This window comes from Drosophila novamexicana, unplaced genomic scaffold (assembly GCF_003285875.2).
Source record: "Drosophila novamexicana strain 15010-1031.04,08,12 unplaced genomic scaffold, DnovRS2.1 tig00001639-arrow-arrow-pilon, whole genome shotgun sequence".
NCBI classification, from domain to species: Eukaryota; Metazoa; Arthropoda; class Insecta; order Diptera; family Drosophilidae; genus Drosophila; species Drosophila novamexicana.
The window spans coordinates 122,339-134,878 of NW_020824873.1; the positions used below are offsets into that span (position 1 = coordinate 122,339).

Consider the following 12,540-nt stretch of genomic DNA (forward strand, 5'->3'; position numbering starts at 1 on the left):
GTTATAATTTTTTAGATATTGATTATTTAGTCCACTATGAACAGTACCGAAAGCTTTTTTCATTTAATAAACTCAGTATACATCCCAATAAATGCTTTTAAAAATCAAATATTCCTTGAAATTGATGAACATTCGTCATACAAGATCAAAATAAAATTTCCACCTTACCACCAACACATAATTAAAGAGAAAGAATGCTCGACTGAAAAATTTAAACATTTACTTGAAATCCTGCAGTTATCAATTGTATCAAAACAACAGAACCAAATATGCTGAAAATCCAAAGCATTTACCCATTACATTTTTCGAACTATTATGTACGCTTTACCCAAATTGTAGTAGAAGACATAACGAGCGAACAGGAGCAGCAATATATCATAATAAAACAAGTAAGAGGTTCTAGTCGGGAGCTCCCGACTAGGGGATACCCTGAACCCTCTTCTTCCAACATCAAATGCATATATATATTCTATTTTAGAAGCTATATGTCAAGTTTGGTGACTCTAGCTCTTATTATTTACCGAAATTGCCCAAAAAACAGGATATCGATATCGATTTTTATCGATTGCTTGGAAACGGAGTAAGTTATCGATTATCGGAAACAAACTCGATCTGCGCGGGCACTAGGAGCACCTACATCAAAAACTTCAAGTCTCTAGCTCTAATTGGTTCTGAGATCCTTGCGTTCATACATACGGACGGATGGACGGGCGGAGGGACAGACAGACGGACATGGGTAGATCGACTCGGCTATTTATGGTGATCAAGAATATATATACTTTATGGGGTCGGAGATACTTCCTTCTGCGTGTTACATACGTTTGGCTTTCGCACAAATACGATATACCCTTATACCCATTTTTAATGGGTTCAGGGTATAACAAGTAAGAGGTTCTAGTCGGGAGCTCCCGACTAGGGGATACCCTGAACCCTCTTCTTCCAACATCAAATGCATATATATATTCTATTTTATAAGCTATGTGTCAAGTTTGGGCAATTTTAGTAAATAATAAGAGCTAGAGTTATTATTTACCAAAATTGCCCAAAAAACAGGATATCGATATTGATTTTTATCGATTGCTTGGAAACGGAGCAAGTTATCGATTATCGGAAACAAACTCGATCTGCGCGGGAACTAGGAGCATCTACATCTAAAATTTCAAGTCTCTTTGGATTTTGCACAAATACAATATACCCTTATACCCATTTTTAATGGGTTCAGGGTATAAACACTCAATAGAGCACAGAGGAAAGATAAAGAAAATTGACATCAATTTTAGAAACACTATACATTCCATCTATGGAACAACAAACTAACAACTACTTAAACTGTGTACAATATGCAAAGAAAATAAATATGAACGTCACCCAAATAATATAAATCAGAAGAACCCCCTAAGCCTAATTTCCAGCCCAAGTAGTAGTAGCTTAGCCATTAGAAAACGAGTATTGAGGCGATCAGAAGTAGGGAAAATTTTTTTTATTTCGGACAACAAAAAGAAAAACTAGAAACATTAAATATGAAAAACTCAAGAAAAAACGCAGGACTTAGATTTCCGCAACAAACGCAAAAAAGTATGCAGAGTATGGACTAAAATATCTAAGGTTTTAAAGAAAAACTAGTAAAAGAAAACAAACATTCAACCGTGACTACACAAGCTGGAAAAAATAGTCGACAAAAATCTTATAAGAATTTAAAAATTGATCTTCCTTCCTCTGCTTAATAGGTTCAGCTCATCCTGCAATGCCACATATGAAACATTGGATTATTTCATGTCCGAGGTAGCTATCATTGAGTTCGGCGATGGTGAAGTACAGTCAGGAAATTTTCACAATTAAAATATAAAATAGATTTAGCTAAGAAGATGTAAGGTAGATTTAGTTAAGAAGATTATAGTAATGTAAATTTCGCCATACATTTGGCAAAAAATACTTTTATAATACCCGAAGAAGAAACAAGAGCTATAAGTAACATTTTTACAGAAGAGAATATTTTTAACAATATAAAAAAGAGGCTTTAGTGTTCCAAATATTACAATCGCATTGAATGCCGAAAAACTTATTTATGTTATTGACATTTTAAAACAGATAAGGAAATTTGCACACTTACAGTTCAAACTTATATACAATTAAGAGGTCCTACTCGGGAATTCCCGAATAAGGGATACCTTGAGCCCTATTCTATCAATGCTAAATTTAGTTCGCGCTAAGCGCTCGTTTGCTTTAGCAGTAATAAAAAAAAAAGGAAAAATAAATAATAGTTTCCTCGGTAGGGTTCAAACTCGCAACGGACCACATCAATTGCCGCCGCTTCTACTCAACACCAACACCAATAATTGAATCTTAATAAGAAAAAAAGAATTAAAATAGCATCACAGAAAAGAATACAATCGCAATTCCAATGCTGTTGATAAAATTCAAAGAAGAAGTGCATGGATGTGTGTGTGTGCATGTGTACGGCAATTCTTGCAATTTGCGCCAGCTGCCCCAAGCTCGTGACCAGCCAAAACCCATTTTTTATAATAGCTTCTGTATTTCTTGACCGATCTTGATGAATATTTCAACAGAAAATCTTATTGTACTATAAAATATTCGTATATTCTCATAAAGTTAATCGCATTTAAATTGTGGCTTAAATTGGTGCTACTTTCTAAATAATTTGCAATTTAATTCAGATCCCAATTAGCTTGGTAACTTCTTTGAGTTTTTTTGTGGCTTGAAAGACGCTTATTTTAAGATCCCGAGCTAAGGCGAAAGTTCTTGAAATTCATGGAAGCATATTAACGTTAGGTCACATGTCTGATCATCTAGATCAGATTCCAACTACTCCGCAATACTTCATTACGCTTCAGTGTGTCATAAGGCCACAAAGCATATCGACGAAGATATGGCTTGTTTTCGAAGTCTAATTTGATTTAGACTCTAGCTGACATAAAAAAATGCATATGCAGGTCACGGTACATAAAGCAGATCGAGATTTCCAGATCGTAGTGTAAAGAAAGAACCCATCCGAGTACGTACTGCGCCGCACTTTTCCATTTTTGCAAATACGGTATTTCTAGAGCTAAGTGAGATGAGCGAGTCAACACACCCTGAAGCTACCGACGTAATCAGGCACGATTTTTATGTTGAGGATTTATTTACTGGTGCTAAAGGCGTAGAGAACCTTCAGACGATTGAGTTTGAAGTATTGTAAATTCTACAAAACGCTGGTTTTGAACAATTCAAATGGCATTTAAATTCCCGTAATAAACACAGCCAAACCCATAACAATCTCAAGGCCTAACATAACCAAAACACTTAGCGTGATGTTGTTGCCGAATGAAGATGCTTTTCAATTTAAGCTAGACATTTCATTCATAGGTCTCAGAGGCTACTTATCCGCTTGTCCTGTGAAGGCCTCTGATCAAAAAGGATCCTACTCAAAGCGCTTTGGCTTCACAAATTACTCTGGGATGATGCCATTTCTCGGAATTCGGAAACTGAAATCAACTTTGATTGTTGCAAAGAATACCATGAAATGGGTTTACACTGCCAACTTCACCGATCGCGATACTTGGATTTGCCAACGCTTCAATAAGAGCGTTTGGCGCATGCGTAAATAAACGCAACCATTCTGCATAGGGTTCAATTCGGAAGTCACACTTAATTGTGTCGAATTGAGTGGCTGAAACCCAAGAGTAGACAGAGAACGCTGAATGGCGCCGTGAACCTACAATGCAAAACGCAGCAGATATCGTTTGTAGACGCTGAGATGTTGACGAGTTACTTGTTTCGACTCGGTTTGATAAACCTTTATTTTTAAAGGAATGAAGATAATCCCGTTAACCAACATCTGATGACAGATGAGATGCGTACCATAGAAGTACGCAAAACAGATGTTTGACTATCAGCTATGGTATACCGATCAGATATCTCTGAAACTATCGAACTATTAAAAATAAAGCAGTACAATACAACAAAATAGTTACAAGTCATCCAACGAACCAAATTTAAAGATGAAATAGATAGGATACCAACGGGCATTTTTACATGAGTATAATGGATCTTGGTGCTTGGACTTGCAAATGCTCCTCTTTCGTATGATGCCAAGCTTCCACTACTACTGAATAAAAGCTCGCAAATCGCTGGAGGCTTTATTAGATACCTACGTTTGATGAACTTTCATGCTGGCCCAAAAACACTCGGGAGTCTTCTTTGCGAGTTACTTGAACGGAAACCTCGTCTGCTTACCCAAATTATAGGAAATTTACCAGCAAATTTACCGTCGTTATGGTAGTAGAAATATGCATGGCCAGTGCTTTCAAATTTAAAAGGTAGATCCACAAGATGGTGCGACTGCGATGTTAATAAAGCCCACAAGCGCTACATGGTGGCCGGTGTTATTGCGATATGCGTCATTAATATAATTTGGTTTAATTTGATGTCGGCTTGGGGCGGAGCGAGATCGCAAAAAAGCTTTAGTCACTCACTCATTGATCGAACTCGCCTTGCTTCGCCACCGTATCTAAATGTATCCATAAGAATTTTTTTAAGACCATCTTCAGTTTTGTTATATATACTTATATACATTTTCAGTATCTAAGGTAATATATTTTTCATAAAAAAAACATATATCAATTGTTCAATGTACGTCGCAAATGAAGTGTCGAAAATCAGCATCGACCAAATTTGCCAATTGACTTCGTTGTATGTATCAGCATCAAAATATGAACTAACCCTTTTTATACACTGAACCCATTGAAAATGGGTAAAAAGGGTATATTGTATTTGTGCGAAATTCAAATGTATGTAACAGGCAGAAGGAAGCATCCGACCCCATAAAGTATTTATATTCTTGATCAGCATCAATAGCCGAGTCGATCTAGCCACGTCCATCTGTTTGTCCGTCCGTCCGTCCGTATATATGAACGCAAGGATCTCAGAACCTATAAGAGCTAGAGACTTGAAATTTTAGATAAAGATGCTCCTACTTGTTTTCTATTTGTGTTGTCAATTTCCACTTAGAGAGCTTATCTATCCTTTGCGAAAAAATGTGTTTGAAATGTCAAGCATTCATTTGTTATTGCATTTTACAAGGCGAACAAGTAAGAGGTTTTAGTCGGGAGCTCCCGACTAGGGGATACCCTGAACCCCCTTCTTCCAACATCAAATGAATATATATATTCTATTTTAGAAGCTATATGACAAGTTTGGTGATTTCAGCTCTAATTATTTACCAAAATTGCTAAAAAAAAAAACAAGATGTCAATATCGATTTTTATAGATTGCTTGGAAACGGAGTAAGTTATCGATTATCGGAAACAAACTCGATCTGCGCGGAAACTAGGAGCACCTACATCTAAAATTTCAAGTCACTAGCTCTTATAGGCTCTGATATCCTTGCGTTCATACATACGGACGGACGGACAGACAGACGGACATGGCTAGATCGACTCGGCTATTGGTGCTGATCATGAATATATATACTTTATGGGGTCGGAGATGCTTCCTTCTGCCTGTTACATACATTTGGATTTTGCACAAATACAATATACCCATTTTTAATGGGTTCAGGGTATAACAAGTAAGAGGTTCTAGTCGGGAGCTCCAACCATATTAATATTCAACGATATTCAACTCGATATTTGCATTTTTGCACATATAAATATCAGATATAGAAACAGATCAAATTCAACCACAAACATACTTTTTCTACATGTTTAAAAACATATTTTCAATATTTGCATCTTACTTTTCCTTATTTTTACTGGACACATTGCGCTCTATACCAAGCATCAAGTCTTCAAACCACTGGGCCATTGTCTGTTGTTTTTCAACAGGTTGTCCACGTATAATAGTTTCCTTCAGTGAGCTTTAACAGAGTCATTATTGGACACGTTAATTATTGTTTTAGGTTATAACCTTACCGATAATAATCCTCGTAGAGCAGTATAAGTACCAATAATGGGCGAGACATAGACCATTGGTTCCGACAGTCCTCAGCCAGTACATTGTTCAACAATGAGGACATCATGCTTTGCAGTAGCTCAGAATTTAGTTCAACTACCTGTAAACGTAAAGTAAGCCGACGAATTCGTAGTCAAATAAATACTGAAATAAGAAAGAACGGCAAAAATCGGCATGCCGAAATTTATGTATTCAAAGACTTGTGGCTTTTATACAAAAGCTTTGTTATCGACTAATTGTTTCTATAGGAGCTATATTACAAAATATTGCGATTTGATTCTGGCTTGTACATATTAGGATAATAGTGTGGCTCGCGAGTGGCAGACACGGCAATATCGACTCGACTAATACATATCAAGAATATGTATATACTTTATAAGATCGGAGAGCTTTCTATCTATGCGCTACATTGATGCTATTTGTTTATTCTGATTTTTAAAATGAACAACAAAATAACATACATTCATGTGAGTTGCCTTTTAGTTCATTTAATTGAATTTTAATCATTTTTCAATTTAATAATACTCGTATCCTAAAACTCATTAAATAGATAAAAATGAATGAATAGATAAAATAAAGTGTTCAGCTTAAGCAAGTGAGCACGAAAAATGTTCATATACTAGGTATATCCTAGTCAACTAGAGCAGTTTTACTTTTTCTTTTTGTTGTTTGCGATATTTGGCAGGGTAAACGTAGATAAGCCGTTGACTCACTAACTTGTCTAATTTAAGAGTGTTAATCGCTGCAAATCATTTATGAAAGTCATCCAATGTAAGGACTAAGCCATCCTAACAAATAAATAGAATTTGTGACAAATAGAAAGCCAAGAAGCCTTAATATCATCAGCACTTCTTTAACGGTTATAGACTTATACTTATCAAAGTTAACACAGCTTCTGCAAACAAACAATAGGCCATGGTCTGATTGTCTTAAGCAGCTTGTAGAGACAGAATTTGAACACAACACATTTGTATGAGACCCTGGTAGCGCGCAAAAGATTATTGAGTATGGAAGTTCAAAACGTCATTGTCTCCATTACTTTAGCAAAGACAAACTATATAAATCCAGTTATTTTGATTTAGATAAGAAGTTAAACAGTTGGTTCGCAAATGTTAGCGTCAATGACATGGTACAACCTAACATAAAGGTAGTTTTAGTTGGTTGTACCATATTAATGGTGTGGTAATCGACATGAAAATCAACATAGTTCCTATGCCCGAAAGGAGTCGATGACAATGCAGCTCATCAACATACCTTATGTTCTAAAAGGTGACCCAACCCAGTACTTGCGATTAACCTCTTTACGATGAAGGCGTGGCGCTTTGAAATCAATAGTACCTTCCTCGCCACGACGAGCGTTACGCTACAACAACCAGTTCCAAGTTCGCATACCGAAACGATATTACCAACGAGAAAGTAAGGATATCTTCGGCACGCTGAAGAATTAATGCCCTTATTATATTAAGTGAAACTTGAAAATGTTGAGTTTGTTGAAAATAATTTTAAAAACCGAATATTGGCCAATAGATCCTACTATTCCACCGATCCTATATGATTTAGTGCTCGGATGTTGATAAGATTTTTCAAATTTGTAGGGAACTAAGTGAAACTTAGAAATGCCAAGTGTGGGTAAGATATCTTCAAATTCAAAATTGTTTCTTATACAAGACTCTACACTTTGGACCGATCGTTCCTATGACAGCTATATGATATAGTTGTCCGACGTAAATAAGATTATGCAAACATTTAGGGAGCATACTAAAGCCTTAAAGTAAAATGCTTGGGTAAGATATCTTGATAATTAAAAAAGTTTTACTAATAAGTACTAAATTTTCTATGATATAGAAGACCAATCTTGATGAACTTTTGAATGCCAAGTTTGGGTAAAATATCTTTAGTCACCTACAGTCTGAAAGTGATTTAAATCGAGTTCCTATTTATTCAAACAGATTAGCTCTAGTATCTTCTGAATTAAAATGAAAGAGTTAGCCTGAATCAACCTCGTACTTAAAGTCATATTTGGGTTTTGACGGTGGAAACTGAATTTAAAAAGCACCACATTATATATTACCACTAACCAAACAATATATAGACTAGACATCTAGTGGATAATGCTGGAGCCACACGTTTTATAAGCGGCTGGTCGAAAATCGACTTCGTTTTTGTTCAACTTCGAGACACGCACGCACGCTCAGACAGCACCTGAGTAAGAAATACATATGACTTGTGTGATAGAACGGCATCGCTGCTCTTTTTATTTGCTCACACTACAGAAAACTGCTTTGACTTACTCTCAGTGCTCTTTCAATTTGTCTGTGTGGGTATGTACCGCACAAGCATAAATGCACACAAATTCAATTTTTCTCAAAAGTCGGTGGTTATCTTCCCTTTTGAAGGGACGATTAATATGAAATAGTGAAAGGGTTTGCCATGTCGATGCGAAATTCTTGCATTGTAGCTCGTTATCGTTGGTAAGGGTACCTATGCGTTGGCATGTGTGCATTTAAAATATTTTTGACTCGCTATTCACGCATACTTGCATATTTTGTATATGAATAAAAGCATTTATGCGCTTGTGTGCCTGTTGGTTGCCTGCCTGCCTGTCCCTTGCAAATTTAACAAGATTTGAAGTTTTTGTGATTCTGAATTTCTATCTACTTATTCCTAATGCTGTTTCTTGTACAAGCCTGGCGACATTTAACTTGATTCTAAGCGCATTATAGGACACTGAGTTCTTGTCAAAATAAAACTATATGTAAACATTGGATTTATTTTGCAGGATAAGGAGGCGGTATCGAAAAAATAAATATACTCTATGTACATACATGTGTGTATACTGTGAAGTATAGTACTAAGAGTCGAGTTTGGCGAATTTTACCGATTGAGTTTCCAAGCAACTTTCCAATGATTGAAAACAAACTCATTCTGTATTTAAAATTTTAAATCTCTTGCTACCATAGGGTCTGAGACCGACAAGTTTATTTATACGGACGGACGCGTGGAGAGACTGACAGACAGGAGGACAGTAGAAAGGCCACACGCGCTCCTGCAAATCAAAATAATATCTGTCGGGCAATTTTAAATTACTCATATATATTTATACATCAAGAAACGTGAGTTTTTTATTCACATATCCTACAATCACAATGTATTTATACCCTAAAATAATTGAAAATGGGTAAGAAGAGAATAATGATTTTGTGCAAACGAATTGAACAGGCAGCAAGAAGCATCCCCTACACTGTGTCGATCTGGCCATGTTCTTTGTCTGTCTCTCAGGCAGACTCTATTTATAAACGCGACTATCTCTGAAACCATAATATCAAAACTAAAATTTTGAATTTGGATCCACATAAAACCGCGCAGTACACTAAATTTAGGTTGTACACAAAATTAAAATGGAACAAAATTTGTAGACAATAACCACAGATATATATGGCGAAAGAATCCCATAGTGTGTGTCTAGGAAAAGTTCGGCATGGGGTTCAGGGAATCTCAAAGTCGGCGCCTTTACATATATGTATTATTTTTCGTAATGGGTTCCAGATGGTTGGGCTAAGACACATTGGGCGACGCTCCCTGTATGTAAGCTACGAACGCAGGTGTTGCGTTTCGTAAGGTCGAATAGGTTGTTGGGACGCAATTTGTGACAGCTTCGGTATTACCTCCATCACCGTTCCAGTAAGATGCTGTCTGAGATTTGCAAGACTGTCTGCTTATGTTTTACGGGGAATATTTGGAGTTCAATATACATTCAATAATGTAGTGGATGATGCTATCGGACTGTAAAATTGATTGATCACCACCTGTCTGTTATTTGACTCCATGAATTGTCACTCGGACCACTTAATTTTTTCGAAACCGGAGACTGCCACAATTTTTAGCGCTGTGCCTAAAAAGTCGAAACTTATCGCCAACCTTTTGTGCACTTGTAACTTGGACAATAAGTTGCTTCTGTGCTCGAAATCTATGTCTACGAGTTTTCGCATGTGAAACTGTGAAAAAAGTCTCTTCTTGGTAAAAATAGCATAAGTAACTGCGAGAGAAAAAAGTACCACCAGTATAAGGGTATTTATCTCAATATGTCCTTGTGAATTACCTTCCAGTTTATTAAGACAGCGGTCCCAAAGTCTACCCCGAATTTTTGTTTCACGCACAAGGGACTAGCTTATTGCCAACTCTTCTGTTTGTGTTTACTAAGGCATTGCCTCATACTTCAAATGCTCTGTTTTGTCTTGTCTGGTTTTCCATAGACCGCTGAATGTTTTGTGCCTATTGAATTCTAGCTCTAAGCTGTTCTTGCCACCCTGGTTCGGGATTGAACAATACGTCAATTGGTCTTCGATTAGTAACAGAGTGAATTGTGCGGATATATTTGACCGCGGCTAGCAAAATCATCTTAGATTTATTGTATATTCCCCTTCCTATCTTTAAACACCTTGCCAATTTTATGTACGTACTGTGCTGAGATTGGTGTTAGTTCGTTTTTGCAGATTAAAACAATTTCGATGGCTAACTTTGTCATTTTGGAAAAATAGTAATTGGGAAAAATATAGTAATGATATTGACCTGTTTAACATTCTCTTGAGCAACTCTGTGCGCTGATGTGTTCCGCCGTGAGAATCTCACGCATCTCGTTACTGTAAACAAGTAAGAGGTTCTAGTCGGGAGCTCCCGACTTTGGGATACCCTGAACCCTCTTATTCCAACATCAAATGCATATACATATTCTATTTTAGAAGCTATATGTCAAGTTTGGTGACTCTAGCCCTTATTATTTACCAAAATTGCCCAAAAAACAGTATGTAGATATCGCAAAAGATTATTGAGTATGGAAGTTCAAAACGTCATTGTCTCCATTACTTTAGCAAAGACAAACTATATAAATCCAGTTATTTTGATTTAGATAAGAAGTTAAACAGTTGGTTCGCAAATGTTAGCGTCAATGACATGGTACAACCTAACATAAAGGTAGTTTTAGTTGGTTGTACCATATTAATGGTGTGGTAATCGACATGAAAATCAACATAGTTCCTATGCCCGAAAGGAGTCGATGACAATGCAGCTCATCAACATACCTTATGTTCTAAAAGGTGACCCAACCCAGTACTTGCGATTAACCTCTTTACGATGAAGGCGTGGCGCTTTGAAATCAATAGTACCTTCCTCGCCACGACGAGCGTTACGCTACAACAACCAGTTCCAAGTTCGCATACCGAAACGATATTACCAACGAGAAAGTAAGGATATCTTCGGCACGCTGAAGAATTAATGCCCTTATTATATTAAGTGAAACTTGAAAATGTTGAGTTTGTTGAAAATAATTTTAAAAACCGAATATTGGCCAATAGATCCTACTATTCCACCGATCCTATATGATTTAGTGCTCGGATGTTGATAAGATTTTTCAAATTTGTAGGGAACTAAGTGAAACTTAGAAATGCCAAGTGTGGGTAAGATATCTTCAAATTCAAAATTGTTTCTTATACAAGACTCTACACTTTGGACCGATCGTTCCTATGACAGCTATATGATATAGTTGTCCGACGTAAATAAGATTATGCAAACATTTAGGGAGCATACTAAAGCCTTAAAGTAAAATGCTTGGGTAAGATATCTTGATAATTAAAAAAGTTTTACTAATAAGTACTAAATTTTCTATGATATAGAAGACCAATCTTGATGAAATTTTGCATATATGCAAGGAGCATAGTGAACTTTTGAATGCCAAGTTTGGGTAAAATATCTTTAGTCACCTACAGTCTGAAAGTGATTCAAATCGAGTTCCTATTTATTCAAACAGATTAGCTCTAGTATCTTCTGAATTAAAATGAAAGAGTTAGCCTGAATCAACCTCGTACTTAAAGTACCACCAGTATAAGGGTATTTATCTCAATATGTCCTTGTGAATTACCTTCCAGTTTATTAAGACAGCGGTCCCAAAGTCTACCCCGAATTTTTGTTTCACGCACAAGGGACTAGCTTATTGCCAACTCTTCTGTTTGTGTTTACTAAGGCATTGCCTCATACTTCAAATGCTCTGTTTTGTCTTGTCTGGTTTTCCATAGACCGCTGAATGTTTTGTGCCTATTGAATTCTAGCTCTAAGCTGTTCTTGCCACCCTGGTTCGGGATTGAACAATACGTCAATTGGTCTTCGATTAGTAACAGAGTGAATTGTGCGGATATATTTGACCGCGGCTAGCAAAATCATCTTAGATTTATTGTATATTCCCCTTCCTATCTTTAAACACCTTGCCAATTTTATGTACGTACTGTGCTGAGATTGGTGTTAGTTCGTTTTTGCAGATTAAAACAATTTCGATGGCTAACTTTGTCATTTTGGAAAAATAGTAATTGGGAAAAATATAGTAATGATATTGACCTGTTTAACATTCTCTTGAGCAACTCTGTGCGCTGATGTGTTCCGCCGTGAGAATCTCACGCATCTCGTTACTGTAAACAAGTAAGAGGTTCTAGTCGGGAGCTCCCGACTTTGGGATACCCTGAACCCTCTTATTCCAACATCAAATGCATATACATATTCTATTTTAGAAGCTATATGTCAAGTTTGGTGACTCTAGCCCTTATT

At 36.5% G+C, this 12,540-nt stretch overlaps 1 protein-coding gene across 4 annotated transcripts in view; it reads right to left on the reverse strand.

The window, feature by feature from the left end:
• LOC115768110 (ran-binding protein 16) overlaps positions 1-12,540 on the reverse strand; it is a 111,112-nt gene that overhangs the window by 47,573 nt on the left and 50,999 nt on the right. For all 4 annotated transcript variants that reach the window (XR_004018471.1, XR_004018470.1, XR_004018472.1 and 1 more), the window contains 2 exons: positions 5,910-6,049; positions 5,735-5,854 (listed from right to left, as the gene is read on the reverse strand). Coding sequence is in view for 1 of the 4 variants with exons in the window: in XM_030712614.1 (XP_030568474.1) it covers positions 5,735-5,854; positions 5,910-6,049 (260 nt within the window). In the remaining 3 variants the exon portion in view is untranslated. The remainder of the gene's footprint in view (positions 1-5,734; positions 5,855-5,909; positions 6,050-12,540) is intronic.